Source organism: Myotis nattereri (assembly GCF_964212035.1).
Source record: "Myotis nattereri genome assembly, chromosome: 2".
NCBI lineage: Eukaryota > Metazoa > Chordata > Mammalia > Chiroptera > Vespertilionidae > Myotis > Myotis nattereri.
In genome coordinates, this window is record NC_138076.1 from 142971799 (window position 1) to 142992665 (window position 20867).

At 33.9% G+C, this 20867-nt stretch overlaps 1 protein-coding gene across 1 annotated transcript in view; it reads right to left on the reverse strand.

Annotated features, from left to right (window-relative positions):
• The window catches only part of ZDHHC17 (zDHHC palmitoyltransferase 17), an 82890-nt gene that overhangs the window by 34783 nt on the left and 27240 nt on the right, over window positions 1-20867 (reverse strand). Inside the window, exons 3-7 of the mRNA XM_081082544.1 lie at window positions 20131-20253; window positions 10131-10208; window positions 9160-9304; window positions 4085-4149; window positions 3272-3434 (exon numbers count right to left, since the gene is read on the reverse strand). Of these exons, the coding sequence (XP_080938670.1) occupies window positions 3272-3434; window positions 4085-4149; window positions 9160-9304; window positions 10131-10208; window positions 20131-20253 (574 nt within the window). The remainder of the gene's footprint in view (window positions 1-3271; window positions 3435-4084; window positions 4150-9159; window positions 9305-10130; window positions 10209-20130; window positions 20254-20867) is intronic.

Here is a 20867-nt window from a genome sequence, read left to right on the forward strand (position 1 = left end):
AGTAATTCTGGATCTGACAGGAGACTTATTTCCTTTCATGATTGTAAATAACTGCTCACACCTTTATATTGGCTGGGCCACAAAAATATTCGTTGTGAGCCGCATGCAGCCACGAGTTTGACATGCTTGCTCACATGGTAAGTTTTTTCCCAAATATCTGCATAATTGAGTCCTTTTCATCCGACAAGTTCACAGCAAATGTCATCTCCTCAGAGACTTTCACAAATCACTCTCACATGATGTGGCTCCATCAGCCCTCATCACTCTACTCCATTTGCCTATGTGTGCATTTGTGTTTAATTTACTATTGTCTATTCTCTCAATACAATGTAAATTCTGAGAGAACAGGGACTTCATCTTTCTTAAATACTGTGACTTCACAGCATTGAACATTGTTGAATGAATAAATGGCTTCCTTTAGAAGGTGGTGACTAGGCTTCAGCATATTAGGAATGCCAGATTCCAGTAGAATAGGCATCTGATACTTATTTTAATTACATAAAAAGTGCATTCTAAAACAGAAATCTACTTTTCCACCAGTGTAGATAAAAAGATTATTTTTACTCGGAAAGTATAAATGTTCCCTGAGCAACTGAAGCAACTCCTTAGACTTTCTTTAAAAATAATGTCCCTCCAGAAACTATTAGGGAATTAATTACATTTAAAATATTCTTATCAATAAATAACCCTGATTGTACATGTCAGATAAAATGGAAATCTTCATAGAAAGAAAGTGACTAAAAAAAATATTATGACAAAGTTCTACAGGCACAATAATTATCTTAATTATTGACACTAGATCCTGCAAAGTATTCACATGAACTGTACTAGTTAAGGAAGCTACATTCATTTATCCTATCTTGGCACCAAATAATTCATGTGTCTGAGCCTAGAAAATATTAAAAATATGAGGCTCAAACCATTTAAATCTTTTCAAATATCTCTATTCTTACCATTACTTTTCTGTGTAAATTCATTATAGATTACTTCTCTTACTAAGACTAATCAAAAGCTTATGCAATGGTTAATGTGGAGTGCAAGTGTTCACTATTTATTTGAAAAGACATTAAATTTACAAACCACACCTCAACTTATTAAAAATCATAATCAAAAAGAAATTATCTAAAATTTTATATGAATAGAATGATATTTTTAAATGCTCAAAATATATATGCCACTAGTTTCCAACTCCAGAATGGGGTAGTCATCTTGTCATAATTCCTTGGCATTACCGCAATTTTAATACTGATATGGCTCTTGGCAGTCTATGAAGATTCACTATTTGCCATATTGAAACTAGTTCTATCTTTTCAATAATATAATGCTAAAAATCTTAAAATGTATTTGGAGGCATAATTACTCTAGGAATGACTGGTAGCAAAAGAAAAGAAAGAATAAAAATAGCACTCTAAAACAATTCAGGTTATAAAATATAAGGTAATCTCACTGACTTTTTTTCCTATAGGAATATTGGTCAGATTTAGTCAAACTCCTCCTTCCTTATACTTTAGGTCTTAATCCTTAACTTACTAATTACAGTGTTGTGAACCTTTCAGAGTTTCCTATTTAAAAATGTATAGAAAAGCAAAATTTTATCCCCATAATTTCAGAGTAGCAGAGAAGTATATTACCTAAGTCATGAAAACTAACAGTAAAGCTCAAGACTTCACAAATCATCATTCAGTCAGTCACCAAATATTTAAGGGTGCCTATCATGTGTCAGGCACTATGACATGTTAATTTGCAGACAAGACTGCTCTTATCACTTTGGGTAGGAACAAGAACTTTTTTTTTTTTTTTTTAAAGATAAAGAAAATGTGTCTGTTTTTTAAAAAATTTCTTAGTTTCCAATAAGGTATGTGATACTTACTTTTAAATATTTTTAATTAGACTCATTTCTAAATATTGGTTATATTAACTACATTAGCACCTTATATCTAGTCTAAGCTATTTCATTTAGTATTTAAGCTTCACTTGTAGAGTAATACAAGAGAGACATAAACAGATGCCCTGATCCAGCAGGAGATAACCTACTTTTTGATTGCCATTTCATAGTATTATGTGCTTGAACCCTTTTCATAGTTAATTACCACATAGCCCTTAGAAATTTAAAAAACATGACTCAGAAAATATTATGGTTTATAGTCAAATTAAAGAACACCTGTCATTGACACAAAGTTATTTATGAATACACATTACTAAAAGATGATGTTTAAAAGTTTAGCCCGGCTGGTGTGGCTCAGTAGTTGAGCATCAACCCATGAACAAAGAGATCCCTGATTTGATTCCCAGTCAGGGCACATGCCCAGGTTGCAGGCTTGATCCCAATATGGGTGTGCAGGAGGCAGCCAATTGATGATGTTTCTCTCTCATCAATGTTTCTAGGTCTCTAGCCTTCTCCTGCTCTCTCTAAAAGCAATAAAAACATTTAAAAATATAAAAGTTTAAAGTCATTTCACAAAATCTGTTGCTAAAAAACAGGGTAGATCCTTAAGCTTTAAAAATGAGAATGGTTACCCAAAATTTAAGACTACCAAAAGAACATTCTTACAAATATCCATAAAATATCTACAAATTTCAAAATGCTCAGAGTATAAATGATAATTGAGCTTTGCTTAGATAATTTTGTGTACTTTTCCTGGATTAGTCCAGCATTTGGAGGAGAGAGGTTCTCTTTATAAACATCACAAAGGTGTTTATCAAATTTAAAGGTTTTGACCTTTAACATAAAAGACAATAAATGACCTAGTCAAGGAATTACTAAAAGTTATTATGGGTAATGTGGTTTAAGTATAAACTTGTGATTCTCTGTAATGATCTTCTTAAAGAAACCAAAACACTATTCCCTTCAGCTATAAAAATACAGATTATATAATTTCCAAAAGTAATAAGAATTCACTAATGAAAAGGCCACCAATGCATGCATATAAGCATAACCAGTGGACATAAGACATTGGGGGATAGGGAAGGCTAGGGGACTGTCTAGGGCGGGGGGCTAAAATGGACACATATGTAATACCCTTTGTAATACTTTAAGCAATAAATTAAAAAAAAAAAAAGGCCACCAAAATCTGAAAATTACTTCAATACTAAAAGATGAAAGTAAATAAACCAGTCTTTCAAAAAAAAATTTCTTGCATGAAGGCAAATGGTTGAGCTTAAATAAGAAGTTTCTTCATCTTTGATAGTTTGTGAAAAAACCTGGTTTATTGAGAAATTTGTTTCTTATAACCACGTTTTACATAACATAATAAATATAGGATACTTTTACCTTGATATTCTGGGCATCAACATTAGCTCCAGCTTCCAGGAGAAGACTAATGACTGTGGTATTCCCTGCTAGTACTGACCAATGCAAAGCAGTGTTTTTGTGATACTTGTCACCAAGGTTAACTGAAACATTGAATGTTAAAAGCAATCTAGTTGGATCCACACTGAAAAGGAAAAAAGAAACAACAACAACAACAACCCTAATTTCAATTATAGAAATCATTACAGATACTAAACTGACTGTGTTTGTATTCGCATTCCATCTTGGAACACTTCTAATCTAACCTATACTCAACAACTTTATAATCACAAATGAGATAACATTTTAATATGAAATATTAAGTATGTGAAATACTATATAAAGTAATACAGTTCTAAGAGAGAGCATACTTGGTCCTGATATTGTCTTTTTTTGATCTTGGAATTATGTCTTTAATATCTATATAATTAAACAATTATATTTTTAAAATATAAATCTGGATTGTTCCAAAAATGATTTAAGGCAACTTACTAATATATAAAACTTGTTAATATGCAAATAACGTGAAAAAATTCACTGCTTTTTTAAAAAAGATAACATCCTCTTCCATTCTTAAAAATTGTTGAAAGAAAATAGATTAAGGTACTACATTACTAAGGTAAGGGTAAGCATAGAGACTCAAACATCCAAAAAGGTTATTTGTCATATACTATGCATTCATAATGAAAAATTTAAGTATTAACAAGTATAACATTAACTGCTTTCTCTTTTCAACTATTTACATTTTATTATGCTGAAAATGATATGAATAAGTATTTTATAATGCATACATACCTATGTGTTCTATAAGCTGCCCACATTAAAGGTGTCATTCCATTCTGATCCATCATATCTACATCCTGATAAAGTAAAAAAAAAAAAAAAAATCACTAAATTCTTAAACAATTTACTTGAAAAAATCTAATTTACATATCATAGGAGAAGCCAATATAACATTACTCAATCATGGGTGATTTATGAAAACTTTTTTTCTTAACTTCAAAGTAAAAGTATTCACAGTCCCTAATTATTTTAATGTGTATGTAAATACTTAATTGATGTATATATTAAAGATATATTTAACATATATTTATAGTTTTCCTTTTTAAGATGCATTATTAATCAGCCTTTCAATGTTTTGCATTTAAAGATCTTTACCTACTCTTGATCTTTCAGCCACAAAAGATAGATTAAATGATTAAAGTCTTTAAAAAACTTAATTTATACTAATTCATAATAAAAGGGAATAATAAAACTCTGTTTATTCCTAGGCATTTCAAAACAATGAATAAAAGACCTATCTTTTTAAACAATTAAATAAATTTAGTGTTTTCTCTTCAGTCTATCATTATGCATATACATTTTTAGAGTTAAATAATTCTGCAAAGTTCGTGGTGATAGAGCAGTTCTCTGCCTTACTCCTCACTATTTTCACCTTTTAGTCCATTATTTTGGTATTTACCTCCATATCTTAAAATAGAATGCTTAAATTGCTACTTTTTGATTTTTCAATTTTAGACATTATCTTCTGAGACCCCCTCAGTTTGCAAAATGAGAATTTCTCTCTTTCCTCTCCCTGCGCCATCACAAGTATATACCTTTCTTGTTCTTTCCTCTCAAGAGAATTGTAATTTTGGTTCTAAAACATTTGATATTTACATTATTATAAAAATATGACTATTCCCAGCAAAATCATGTAGTAAATCATGATTACTTTTCTTCTACTACCTAACTTTTTGCTTTACTTGGCACTATCTTCCCCCGCTTCCCCCCACCCCCCGCCCCAGCCCTTTGCTTAGTTTTTTGTGTGTTTTTTCAAGCAAATTGAAATGAAAACTATCACCTGCTCAAACAAAACTCTTCCCTAATTATCCAAGTCTAACTTCAAGACAAGACATTCTGATGTATCAGGGATTCTATCAGTTTCACTTCCCTAAAATTCTCTCTCCTAATTCACTCCAATCTGGACCCATTAACCTATATGACCAAAGCATCTGTCTCATTAACTACGAGTTATCTGAGGATCAAAATTATGTTAAATTCACATAGTCTCAGTGCCCAGCACAGTAGATGATAAAAAATCATTCATTAAATGAAAAGACATGTTTATTCATCTACTCCTGGAAAAGGCACAGGCTTTAGAATAAGACAGACATGGTTATGAATTCCTAGCTCTACCACTTAATAGCTATAAGACTGGAAAAATTACTTTAATTCTAAGCTTCAGCTTCCTCATCTAAAAATATAAATACAAATAATGGCTCTAAGACCCTTGTAATGATTAAATGGAATCCCATGTGTAAAGCACCTAGTCCAAAGCCTAGAACATAACAGACATTCAACAAATATTAAGTTTCCTCTTCCCCCTTTCCCCATCACCCACTCCTGAATTACATTAAATCAGCAGTTCTAATCTGACCTGTTATCTAATTACCAGTCAGTGGAGAGAGAGCAGATTTACAGTGAGTACACTGTAAAATACATATCTCTATGCAGCAGTTCTCTGTGAGCCATTATTACTGATGGGAGTATGTCTCAAATGTCAATATTATCCAAGTGTATTGAGGCAGAAAAAAAGCTGAGAACCACTACATTAGACAAACTAGAACACACATGTTTGAACGTTGTCATTAGTTTAGTGCCTCATCATGAATAATGTAATTAAATGCTATGTCTTATCCATTATAAACCCATTTCTGGATTTACTTTAAATATTTTGGGGAACATTTCATGTAACCTCACACAATATTTCCAATACTATATACATTGATTTTTTCAAATTAAAAAATCTTCTCTAAAAAATGGCAAGCTTCCTTGTTTATTACAGGGGAGTTAAGTACTTTATCTTATTTTACTTCCTTCAGCTATCATGGTTTCAAGAAAGCTCAACTAAATCTGATGCCCAATTAAAACAAACAGGTAAATTATTATGTTTAGATTTCTTCTTCCTTTTTGTAAGTCTTTTCATATCCTTTTAAAAAAGTGATGGCATTAAAAATATCAATAAATAAAAAATGTAAAATTATGTCACATCTCTAGAGTACTTAAAAGAAAAATGAAATTCAACCTTTTCTCTCTTTGGCTCAGGATTTAAAACTTGGTACTTCTTTTCCAATTACAGCCTGGATGTATGGGTATTCTCTATTAGGAAGAATTAACAAGCCCAGATCAATAGCTTATGGGAATTCCATGATTAACAGGGATCCGTAACTTAGCATTTTCCCTTTTTCTCCTGAAAATCATCCAAAAGAATTGGTAGTGAGCACTAAATATATTTAATGGTATAACTAAAATGAAACATTTGTGAAGAATAGAATGACAAAAGTATGGAAATGTTATATGTCCTAAAAATGTAAAATTGCTCCAATTAACAAAAAATGGGGGAAAGGGAATAGAAAAAGAAGGTTGAAAAAAAGTATGATGAGTGCCTAAACTGTAATAGTTATAACTCAAAGGATGTTATTTAAAGCTGAAAAATCAAGTAACAGAAATGTAGTTATATTTATCAGAACAAAGTTAGTACTACGAAAAAACAGTATTATTGACTAAAGTCAGTGAAAGAGAAGAGAAAGAAGAAATAAAAATATACTTATTACTGCTTATACTTCGGAACTAATCAAAACTAATAAAATTTGTTTGAACACTGATTGAAGAGAGAGAATTGTGTGACTATCTGAAGAAAGGATTTACTGAGCAGAAGAAACAGCAAACACAAAGGCCCTAAGACAATAACATATCAGAGTTGCTCAAGAAACAGCATGACTGGGATAATTAAAGCAGAGTAAGATGGCAGAAGTTAAGTTCAAGAGGTATCCAGGGCTACATCACATAGGCCAAGGAAGGACTTTGGACCCCATTCAAAGTATAATGTAATGCACGTTAGAGGGGTGTGCTTTACAACATATTAGAGTATACAAGGTAAAAAATGCTGGGAAAATATATATGAAACTGTTAAAGGAAGTAACCTCATTGGGGAATAAAGGGGAAGGAGAAGTAAGATTTCATTTTCTAACTCATACTCTTCTATTATGTTTGAATAATTTAATTATGCATGTGTTACTGCTGTAAGCAGAAAAATAACTTACTTATGAAAAAGTAATTATTTGAAAGACATTTATCACCATCATCGTGCATTTATTATACAAAAAGTACCATGACAGGTAGAAACCATTGCTCTTTAATAATTTTATAGCCTACCCGCAGGCCACATGTTTGACATGCTTGGAAAAGATTGCTGAAATCATCCAAATTCTAAAATTAATAATGCACTAAGAAAAAGACCAGGAAGACTCAAAGATTTACACTTTTCTTACCTAGTTAAAAACTGAAAGAAAAGAATGAGTAATATGAAATTATATCTGTAATACAGAAGAAAGCCATTAAAGATATTGTCATATGCTATGGCACTATCTACTCCTCCAACCACCAGTCTAGAAGAAACTGTGGGAGAACAAGGATAATCCCCTGTTTTTGGTCTCCAACGATGGCCCCCAGTAAACCTCACCTCCCGGTATTCAAGCCCTTGCGTTACCACTTTGCACATGGTCCGGCTCCATTACTTGCTGTAACTGAAAAAATGGAGAAATGCTGCTGTGCCAGTTAAAGACCTAAGACTTAAAAAAGGCAAAACAGCTTCTACTTCTGTTCTGTTGGGACCTCTGAGCCACCATAAGTCCACTTCCCCTGCTGCAGAGACCACATTGCAGGCAGGGGGCGCGAGGGGAGGGTACTGTGGAGAAGGTCTGAGACTGCATGGAGAAAAAGATAGAGGCCGAGCTGTCTCAACATTCCAGTTGAGCCCAGCCTTTTAGCCATTCCTACCAAGGTACAAAGTATGTTTAAGTGAGCTACCCTCTAGCTCAGCTGAGCTCCCAAATGACTGCAGCTCCCAGCGATTATCACAAGAACCACCTAGTCAAGGCCAAACCACAGAACTGTGAAATATAATAAATTCTGGTGTTGTTCTTAAGCCATCGATTTTGGGGTAGTTTGTTAACACAGTAATAAATAAACTCCCCCTTCCAGAAATTAACTTAAACAGTTTATGCCTCTTTTCCTAAGCTATAATGCACAAACACAACTGTCATTGCTTGACACTGCCAACAACAAATACCTTAAGGGATTCATAAAATAAATACTATTCAAATTCTAAATCAGCATAATAGTTTAAATTAAAATAAATATAGGTTAATTACTATCAACTCAAATCATTTGTCTTACTCTTATAATGAGATCCTTAGCTATAAAACTAATATTTAAGCATAACCAGAAAAAATACATGAAAGAAAAACTGAGTGGCATTACTTTTAACAAAATACATTTATTACAAAAACATGATACATATAAACTTATAATATGTAACATGATTATAGTCAATGTACATTCAAGAAAAATCAGACAAACCACTTAAATCATGAAACGTTTTCTGGCATTGTGAAGCAGCATTATTTTATTTAGCAGAAACTGAAAAACTGATCTTAAAGAATTTACCTCCCTCGAGAGGTACTTAATATAGAAAATAGCCAGTAATATGTTCAAAAAGTTTAAATGAATTCAGATATAGTTTTTAAAATACCTAAATTTTCTTCCTTACTTTCTGGGATTCACCTCTTGTCACTCTCGGAAATAAAAAAGCCCAACTTAATGGACTATTATGTGTTCATGATTATCTTCCTTATTTTTATGTTAACTACATAAAGTATCACATAGCTGAATATCAAACTAATTACTGTATATATTTATTTCTTCTCTTCATCCATCAAAAGTATTATTTAAATATTACCAGGTTATTACATTTGTAACACCAATGATATCAGGCATTTAAACCATGAAGAACATCTGATTAAAATCCACCATTGTGATTTTTTTACCTGTCCTTTTGCAATGAGATAAGCAACAATTGAGGTATGTCCAAATTGAGCAGCCAGATGAATACAGCTACATCCTTCTCCATCAATTAATGAAGGATCTGCACCATATTTCATTAGTTGCACAACCATAGATAGATGTCCTTGTCTAAAACATAAAAGAATAAACAGTTAGATATACAGTTATTTCAAATAGATCTGGAAAGATCTTTTTTTTAAACAGGGTAATGGTAAAAAAAATAAAATAAAAAAAAATAACACAAATACCTTTAGAATTATTTTATAACAGGCATATGTGTCAAGATACATATAGGGTTTATGGTTCTTAATTCTTAACTGGAATAACTGTCCTTGGAAATTTAGATACTCATAACTTCTTTAAATCTGTAATAAATAGTTACTATATTCCACCATGATAGTAATTGTTTGATAAACTGGGCAACTTCTTTAATTGTAATATACATAGGCTGCAAAAGTATTATTACATTTACAAGTTTAAAGTTTAACCCAATCATATAACTAACTTGATTAACATAAACATAGTTCATTCCCTAAGGACATTTTGGACAATAAATTTTCTGAACCTAACGTGGTTCAGAAAGCAGCAGATAGAGTCTTGGAATTAGGAGAGCTGTATAACATGCTAGACAGTCTATGGGCAGAAGACACTCAGATTATTAAGCTTTACTTACCTCACAAGTTTACTGTAGACTAAGTCAAACAATACACATGAAAGAATTTTGTAAATTATAAAGTATAACATAAAGGTTTTTTTTATGATGCCTTATTTGTTATGTCTTTAATTTTTATCCTAATGCAGGTAACATTGAACAGCAATACATTAGTATAATGGTGCTAATACTATTGGCATAATACGTTTTCCTATTCATTATAGCATATCATTAAAAAAGTTGCTTAGTTACAGACTAATAAAGAAACCAAAAGGAAAAATAAATCCAGAAGCAGATTTAAACCTTGTGGCCCAATGCAATGGAGTTGAATTTAGGTCTCCTCCAAGCTGATCCACAATAGCACCTTTCGAAATGTAGTATCTATAAGACAAAATTTTAAATAATTTAGACAACTTTCATTTTCAATTTTTAAGAAATTATGTAAAAAAAAGAAAAATGTTTTTCATTTTAGATCTCAAACTAGTTTATGCCTTTAAAGATAAATGATCATTTGTGAGAGTTTAAAAAATATATTTAGCAGAATTTTATATCAAACACATCACCTTCTTTTGTTCTAGAAGTAAAAGGAAAAAAATTACAATTTGGTAATAGCAATAGAAAATAACAATCATGTGAAAAAGCAACCAAGAAAAAACAAAAAACCAAGCAGTCAGAGAACCCCAAAGACTTGGTTCAGAAAGCAGCAGATCTTGGAATTAGGAGAGCTGTATAACATGCTAGAGCCAGCCGTGGGCAAACTACGGCCCACGGGCCGGATCTGGCCCATTTGAAATGAATAAAACTATTGAAAAAAAAGACCGTACCCTTTTATGTAATGATGTTTACTTTGAATTTATATTAGTTCACACAAACACTCCATCCATGCTTTTGTTCCGGCCCTCCGGTCCAGTTTAAGAACCCATTGTGGCCCTCGAGTCAAAAAGTTTGCCCACCCCTGTTAGACAGTCTATGGGCAGAAGACACTCAGATTATTAAGCTTTACTTCCCTCACAAGTTTACTGTAGACTAAGTCAAACAATACACATGAAAGAATTTTGTAAATTATAAAGTATAGCATAAAGGTTTTTTTTTTTTTAATGATGCCTTGTTTGTTATGACTTAAAAGCTGTGTTGCTTTTTTAAAAAAAAAGAAAGAGCAACCTCACTGCTTAATATATTAATGTCATAGCACCTTGATACCCTGTGAAATGAATAAGACTTAGCTGCTTCTTATAATACTTGCTTTAAGAATTATCAATGCAATGACTCTTGAATATAATAAATGATTTACTGGTGATCCGTGAGGTCCAAAAGGTTGGCAACCTCTCGTTTAAGGAAACTTTTGGAGCAGCGATCGCCAACCGGTGGTCCACAGACCTCTGGTGGTCCATGAGGTCTGAAAGGCTAGTTACTGCTGATTTAAGGCATTTTAATGTCAAATGCTTGCTGATGTATGTGTATTACTGGGGCTCTTAAATTGTTGTAAGTTTAATGCACTCTTAATATACACAATTCTAAACATTTAATATATTCATATTTACATGCTTGATTCAGAAATTTTCTGCTTTATATAAATATTTATTAAACTGGTGCTTATAAAGCATTGTGCAGTGAGGAGTCCATCTCCACTCTATCATGTAAAATAGTTTGAAGTAACTTAAAATATTTCCATACTGAAATATTTTCTGTCCAAAATATCACAGTTTTAAATTCTGTAAATTAGAACAAAAATACAGAATGTTTGTAATCTGAACACAGACATTTAACTAATCCTAAATTGCTTCTTAAGGTACCTGGCAGAGATTACATAATTGCTAAAAATTATTTCTTGAGCCCAAAGAAAAGTACAGCTCAAAAGAATAGATTTGATAGAAAATATTTTCCAAAAAATTTCAACTGGGATTAAAACAAATAAATTTGATTGCCTTCTCTATAGTCAATATATCTGTTCCAGAGAATTATTTTTACTCACATTTCAAATACTTTCTAGGCCTAGGACAATAAGCAATTTCCAACATGGTTTTAAAATATAACTTTGTTTTCAATAGGATGGGGGAATTTTTTTTTTCCTCCATGCTAAAAAAGAATCACTCCTATTACCTTTTCATTATAAACTCCTGAAAAAGAAGTACTACTATCCTATATAATAAAAGGGTAATATGCAAATCGACCCAACAGTGGAATGACTGGTCGCTATGATGCACACTGACCACCAGGGGGCAGATACTCAACGCAGGAGCTGCCCCCATGGTGGTCAGTGCACTCCCACAGGGGGAACACTGCTCAGCCAGAAGCCGGGCTCACGACTGGCAAGCACAGCGGCCATGGCAAGAGCCCCTCCAGCCTCCACAGCAGTGCTAAGTCTGTCTGACTGATGGCTTAGGCCCACTCAGACACCCCCCGAGGGCTCCCGGACTGCGAGAGGGCACAGGCCTGGCTAAGGCAACCTCCCCCTGCCCTGAGTGCACGAATTTTGTGCATCGGGCCTCTAGTATTTTATAACATGTTATTCTTTGTAGCTATAAAACCCTAGCTCAAAACTATACTCCTGAGAAGACCGTATACTTCTTATTTTTAAACTAGAATTTTCCTGCAATACTAGAAAAAAGTTATTATCACGGAATGCTATTGCAAATGCTAATGATCCCTAGGTATTGAGAAAGGACCATCAATGAACAAGAGATATCAACAAGCATTCGAAAAATGAAAAGCAAATTGCTAAAACTCAAATGTCTCCAGAGGGGGACACCAATGAGAAGCAAACCAGAATATATTATAAAACCCTAGAAAAGCTAAGAGATTAAAGTCAATTGTTACCTCCAAAGAAAGTAATAAGAAGCTGGACTGTAAACATAAACACTGGCTGAAAGTCAATATAAGTTACTAAAAAATTGTTTTCTGACCTATATACTCCATGAAAGTATTTATTTAACATCACAAATAGGCATTTCAGTGACATGGAAGCAATCAAGCAGCTGAAAGAAAAGTATTCACTGATTTAACAGTACAGTGTACACTATACTGCTAAATCTTAAAATGTGACTACTCAAATTTTTAATATTATTGTAGTAGTAATTCAAACTCTTAAAGTTCTGATTCATTCTTGCATCCTTAAACTTCATGGTATGGTGGTGACTTAGGCTTCAGTTTACCAGTGGTCGGCAAACTCATTAGTCAACAGAGCCAAATATCAACAGTACTTCTTCAAAACAGACTCGCCCAGGCCAAAAACCGACTTCTGCGCATGGGCCACGAAGTTTCAATCGCACTGTACGCGCGCCCGCACATGGTATTTTGTGGAAAACCGACTTCTGCGCATGGGCCACGAAGTCTCAATCGCACTGTACGCGCGCCCGCACATGGTATTTTGTGGAAGAGCCACACTCTAGGGGCCAAAGAGCCGCATGTGGCTCGCGAGCCACAGTTTGCCGACCACAGGCTAGGCCAGTGATGGCGAACCTTTTGAGCTTGGCATATCAGCATTTTGAAAAACCCTAACTTAACTCTGGTGCCATGTCACATATAGAAATTTTTTGATATTTGCAACCATAGTAAAACAAAGACTTATATTTTTGATATTTATTTTATATATTTAAATGCCATTTAACAAAGAAAAATCAACCAAAAGAATGAGTTCGCATGTCACCTCTGACACGCATGTCATAGGTTCGCCATCACTGGGCTAGGCCCATGTTGATTTTAATAGTCAATCATCAGTGTTTGCCAAAAGGTGTTTTCTGTGCACCTTTACCCAAGAAGTTTGAGCCGCTGGGAATTAAGTCAAAGAACCATATAAAACATTTTACTAAAAATGTAGCAATCCAGTGAGAGTTTACATACTGAACAACAAGAATTCCAAGCCATTTTCCTTGCTCTGGTCAGCAGGTAGCTAGACAGATGGTTAGGCCCATCCCACAAATTAGAAGATTCTTCTAGAGCAACTGAACAACCCCAGAGAAAAACCTCCAGAAACGGACATTTGGGAGGCTCCTAATGTAAATTCTCTAAGCCTCACAGCTTCCAGGGTTGTTGTTTTTTTAAGATTTTTATTGGTTTTTAAAGAAAGAAGAAGGAAGAGGGTAAAAAAGCGAAACATCGATTGGCTGCCTCCTGGAGACAAAGCCTGCAACCTGGGCATGTGCCCTGATGGGGAATCAAACTGGTAGCCTTTCAATGCATTAGACAACATCCAACCAACTTAGCCACACTGGTCAGGGCATAATCAGGTTTTTTATGTCTCTCCTAAATATGAATGGCCAAATAGGACTAGACAATTAAGTGAAAGTTCAAATATGGAAGAAGACCAAAATAAAACAAGCCTAAAATAGATAATATACAGAGAAGAAAAACTTAACACAACAAAAGTTACAATTAACAGCCTCCAAAAAAATAAGAGACTATATACCTATGATAAAAGAACCAAGTTTTTCTTTAAAGATAGGGGGAAAGAGAATAACTGCTTAAAAACTGAAAATGTGTTAGATAGAATTAGAAATGAAAAGAGGGACTAGAAGATAAATTAAGAAACTCTCTTCAAAGTATAATTGCTATACTGGAAGACAAAAGGTAGCTAGAATAAAGCTAGAAAAAGAAAAAAAATTAATTTGGTTGGTTCCAGTATCTAACAAGTAAGAGTTCCTGAAAGAAAAAAACAGAAAATGAAAATGAGGCTCTCTTGAGGGCACAATGCAAAAACTCTTCCCTAAACTAAAAAGGCAAATTTCTAGGCTAAAAGTGGCAAATTAATGGCCATAAATTGAATTTTTAAATAAATAAAAACCCATCAATGCACAATAAACTTTCACAAAATTGGGGCTAAAGAAAAAAATTACATGTTGTCAAGAGTAATAAGCCACACACATAGTTTGTTCTCAGAAAATTATAAGCTCCATATTTTTTAATAAAGGCCATCTATACATATAAATGGCTAATATGCAAAGTGTCCCCTCAGGAGTTCGACCTGGAGACTGGGAGTTTGATCACTTGCTGTGACGTGCGCTGACCACCAGGGGCTGGCACAGAACATGGCTGGTGCGGTGTGCTGAGGGAACAAGGATAGGAGGAGTCAGGGAGGCAAGGAACCTGAACCGCCCTGATGGCTGGCCAGGCCTAGGGACCCAACCCATGAACGAATTCTGTGCACCAGGCCTCTAGTATTTCTTAATAAAGCCTTGACTTGAAATCAGACACTCATGCATTGTTAGTTGTTGTTAATGAAGATCTTTAAGGTAACAACAGACTGTTGAAGACAAGAGGTTGAGCTAATCTTTTCTATTTTATTATTATTAAGGTAAAAGCTGAGAAATAGTTGAAAGACTTGCAATTGAAGACATTAATTAGGAATATAAACCTATCCAGGCTGATGATCTCCTCCTTTCCAAAGTACATTTACTTTATATATCATCATCATGAAGGTGACCCAACTACTTTGCTTGTGGTAAGTTCCTTTAATACACAGTCTGATAAAATGTTAACTGTTAGAAGAGACACTTGTCCATGGGTCTCTTGTGCTCCCATGTCTTGCTAGGTATACCAAAAATGCAAGGCCCTACCCACTCTTTACACAGGCCATTTCTCCGAGCTGTGTTTGCATCAAGCAGCCTTTAGAGATGAGGTAACGTCTTCCTCTGGGACAAAGAGCAAGCTTGCTTACCACTTACTATAAAGAAATGAATTCCCCAAGCTGCAACACAAACCTGCTGTGTGTGCTGCATCCATCTGGGCAATATCAAGCCACTCTTATAGGACCTAAAGAGCAAGACGGTCCTATGCAAATACTATGTTCATGCTATTTGCTATGCTATGAATAATCAAGTCCTTTGTCTCTACTTGAGTCATGTATCTTCTGCCAGCATCCATGAAATAGAAGTAATATGTTGGAGTTTTTAAGTAGGGGGTAATTCCAAACCCAATAGTAAAAATTAATCTTGAGGCTATGAATACCAGTTGTTAGTGAAAACTATATTTACTCAAAATATGTTTGTTTTAGAAAAGTAACTTGCTAGACTATGTACTGTAAGAAATTAAGCTTACCCACCTGAAAATATAATATACACAGACACTATAATTTTTAACTCACTCTATAGTTACTGACTTTATTTTGTAACCTCATTAATCCATAAGTGGTTTGGAACAATTTGTAAGGCATGTAGCATCAAGACTTTTTATCTTTATTTCTCACTTCAAACTTCCTTATATATTTCTAAACACAAGGCAAAAGTGAATTTTTGATCAATAAAATGAAATCAAATGTATCTCACTATAATACTTAGAGCAAGAAAATAACAAAGTAATGTTTTAAAATTCAGAGAAAACGACTTTTAATCTAGAAATCTATGCTCAGACAAACAACCAATAAGGTATGAGGTCAGAAGATATTGTAACTTCAAAACATTTACCTCCCAATCATTCTCTCCCTCAGCAAACTATCAGGAAATGTGCTCTACTAAAACTAGGGAGCAAAGCATAAAGATAAAAACCTGAGATCAGGAAACAGAGCAACACTGGAGCAAAGGGATTTCTCAGGACAATGGCAAAGGAAAGTCTCAAGACAATTGTTGTATAGTAGCTTTAAAGGACAAACAGTTTGGGCTGGAGCAGAAAGGTGGAAATCCAGGAAGAACTGATAAATGATCTGATACTGTTTGCATATAGAGGGGTTTTACAGTTCTGACTAAGAGTATAGTAAGAATTAGTTATGACATATAGCAAATTGAACCAATTTTTAAAAATGAAGCACCTGGCCCCAGGTGGTTTGGCTCAGTGGACAGAGCACCAGCTTGCGAACTGAAAGGTCCCAGGTTCGATTCCGGTCAAGGGCACATGCCCGGGTTGTGGGCTCAATCCCCAGTGGGGGACTTGCAGGAGGCAGCCGATCAATGATTCTCTCTCATCATGGATGTTTCTATCTCTCTCTCCCTCTTCCTTCCTCTCTGAAATCAATAAAAATATATATATTTTTTAAATGAAGCAAATGTTACTTCAGACAAAAAACAGATTTTTACAGGAAAGAACAGATAATCATAGAAGACTCCTGGGGTTAGCAGTGAGAATTTATGTACTAACAATTTAAACTTCGCATAATGATTTAACTAAATCTATAACAGAGGTGAAGGAAGAAGTATTCGTGGTGAGGTGATTTAGGACATCTAGTTATCCCAAAGTAGAAAGTCAAAATGTAATAACTGATAAATCAAAAAATAATAGTATAGAAGTTGGCAATATTCATTAAAATTCAAAATTCATCTTTCTAACTTTCTTACTCCTCAGAATTCTAAAGGTAGATATGAACATAAGCACAATGATATGTGGACAAGTACAGCACTGTTTGTACTAGTAAAAATACCAGAATCAACTATAGGGAAACCATTCATGAATTAAATCCATATAATTGATTATTACACAGTTTAAAAAAAAAGAATAATGCAACTATATTTGTACTAATCTGGAAAATCTCAAAGATATATAAATTAAATGAAAAGGCAGAATAGGGTTTACTATCATTTGTGTAAAGAAAATAATATTCTAGATAAAAGTAGCAATACAAATATATAAAATACGAGAGTGAATACTGAAAGAAATAGCTAACGTATTGAAAAGGGTTACTTTGGGGATACAGGACTCAGAGAGTGGGGAGGGATTGCTGTTTCCCATTGTAACCCTTTAAGTACTATTTGATTTTTCCAAATCATTTATGTACTATTTTGGTTAAAATGTATTAATTGAAAAAACTAGAGGTTGTAGAAGGCTAGATATAATCTGAGCCAACCCTCACATTAAAGAAAACTAAAAAGCTCAATGAAATTTAAAAAACATTTCCTAAAAAGCAAAGCCTAAGAAGAGTAAGAGCATATATGAGGCCAAGATTCAGGAAAGGGTTAAAACCTAGAGAAGTTAGAAAACCACTTGGACACCATCTGCCTTAGAGACAAGGGTTGGGACTCCAAAAGGCTGCACTGTAGCAGTAACTAAGAACAGAAATAAAACTGGCTTTAGCATGGTCTTCAGCCACTTGAGTGATCCAGAACATCTAAAGCCTTAAAATTAAGTTAAAGTTGGGGCTAGCGCAAACAAATACCAGTAGAAATCTTCTCATCTTAGGCCTCAACTTACTCAACAAATAATTTTTCAAACACAATGTCTAATACATATTCAAAGATAGTCAGGCACACAAGAATATAACAGATACAGACCCACACAGACTCAAAATGTTATATATTCTCAGACAGATTATAAAGAAACTATATTTACTATGTCCAAGTATATAAAACAAGATAGAAAATTTCAGGAACAAATATTTAAGTATCACATATTTTTTAAAAAATTCTAGAACTTAAAAATAAACAAAATTAGAAACACAATGAATATATTTAACAGCAGATTATACATAAACAGAGAATGAACTGCAAGATAAGTCAGAAGTTTCCAAAATGAAGCAGAGACTAAAGAAGAGAACACACACGGAGAAGAGAGGATAAGAGGCAGTAAGTATACAATGAAAAGGTCAAACAGACATTTAACTGGTTTTCCAGAAAGAGAGCAAAAAGCGAATGGGGCAGAGTGATATGTGAAGAAATATGACTGAGATTATTTTCAGAACTGATGAAAACATCAATCCATACAATCAAGAATACATCATCATGAAACTGCAAAAAGCCAGAAACAAAAAGAAAATCCTAAAACATCCAGGAAAAAACAGAAAGCCTCCATAAGCACAATACTTAAGACTGATTTCTCACCCCAGCTGGCTTGGCTCAGTGGATAGAGCGTCAGCCTGCGGACTGAAGGGTCTCAGGTTTGATTTCTGGGTTGGGGCACCAAAAAAAAAAAAAAAAAAAAGACTGATTTCTCAAAAGTAAAAGAAGCCAGAAAACAGTGGAATATTTTAAAAATAAAACAAACAAAAGCTGTCAACCTACATTTCTATACTATGTGAAAATTTCCTTCACTAATGAAGATTAAAAACATTTTCCTGCGTTGGAGGGTCATCCAAACCACCAAAAGGTTGTGGGTTCAATTTCAGGTCAGGGCACACACCTAGGTTGTAGGTTCAATCCCCAGTCAGGGTACATTCAGGAGGCAACCAATCAATGTTTCTCTCTCACAATGATGTTTCTCTCTCTTCCTTCCTCTTTCTAAAATCAATATAAATATATCCTCGGATGAGGATTAAACACACACACACAGAAAACATTGTCCCATGAGCAGAATTTGATATTAGGAGACCCACAGTGAAAGCAAAGGGACGACAGTTAGAGATACATAAAGGAAAAAAAAGAATAAAATGAAAACATGCTCTCTGGAAGAAAGTGATTCATGGAGTTCAATGCTTTAGATCAGGGGTGGGCAAACTTTTTGACTCCAGGGCCACAATGGGTTCTTAAACTGGGCCGGAGGGCCGGAACAAAAGCATGGATGGAGTGTTTGTGTGAACTAATATAAATTCAAAGTAAACATCATTACATAAAAGGGTACGGTCTTTTTTTTTTTTTTAGTTTTATTCATTTCCGGCCCGCGGGCCGTAGTTTGCCCAGGGCTGCTTTAGATATTACTTGCTTAATCTTTCTTTAGAACTCTAGGTGCAAATGAATTATTCTATGTGACATTGATATCTTACTTGACTGTAGACTCTGTGTGCTGTACTTAACTGCACACTTGCAAGCAGTTCTTTTCAAATTTGTCTTTATCTAAAGGTCTTATGTCCAAATTATGACTATTAAAACAGATTGACTAAGATTTCTATCATCTGACTCTTGCTTATTTAACTACCTGTTAGTAATACTAAACCCGCAGATTAACAGTAATAAAAATCATTTTATACTTGGTATGTATTCATCACTTATGCTAGTTTGAATAGTTAAATCAGAATATTATTACCTATTATCTTTTTAACCCCTCTCTTTTCTTTTGTAACTCTTCCCCATAGAATTCATATCTAAAATGTGCGCTGCAAGGTGGACTGCTGGAGTTAACATCCTGACTCCAAACTTTATTAGCTGTATGTCAGTAGTGTATTTAACCTCTTTATGCTTCAGTTTCCACATTGCAGGATAGCAGTAATTGTTATTTTTCATACAAGGTTACTTCAAGAATTAAAATTAAAGGAAATATACATGGAAAAGTACTCAGCTCAGTATGACACATTAATAAGCATTCAATATATGTTAAAAACAAAACTTTTCAGGAAAAAAGGTACATAGAATCTACATTTTAAAAGCTATGATTGTTAGAAATTATTATTTTTTATAATAATTTCTAATATTTTTATAATAACTAATTACTTAAAAATACAGAAAGCACATACTTGACTAAATCTATCCTATTGTTGATAGCAGCCCAATGGAGAAGTGTAACATTTTCTTTGTCTGGTTGTCGCACATCGTAACCTGCTTCCACCAATTCTCGGCAACGTTCATATATTCCATATCTTGAAAAAAAAAATAGAGATTACTACTATTTGACAAGAAATTTAAAGCTAAAAAATAACATTTTCAGAAGAAAATAATGCTCCATTTTGATATCTGAAAATTAAAATGAACTTCTGAACATAAAAAGCTACTTTTAACATATGAATATTCCAACAGATTTTACTAATCCATCTTATAGATGAGTTTTTGTCTCATCTATAAGAATGCAATATCTTATTAGTTGGAAGAGAAAAGGATACCAAAAATCAAACATCTATCATTTACTTGTTTTTATTTATATCACTACTTATTTATACCACAAAACACTTGAGGCAGCTTATAAAAGTATATACAATTTTTAAAAATATCCTATATAATAAAAGGCTAATATGCAAATCGACCCACCGGTGGAATGACCAGTCGCTATGATGCACACTGACCACCAGGGGGCAGACATTCAATGTAGGAGCTGCCCCCTGGTGGTCAGTGCACTCCCACAGGGGGGGCACCACTCAGCCAGAAGCTGGGCTCATAGCTGGCAAGTGCAGCAGCAGTGGCAGGAGCCTCTCCCTCCTCTGTGGCAGAGCTAAGGATGTCCCACTGATGGCTTAGGTAAGACATCAGTTGGATATCC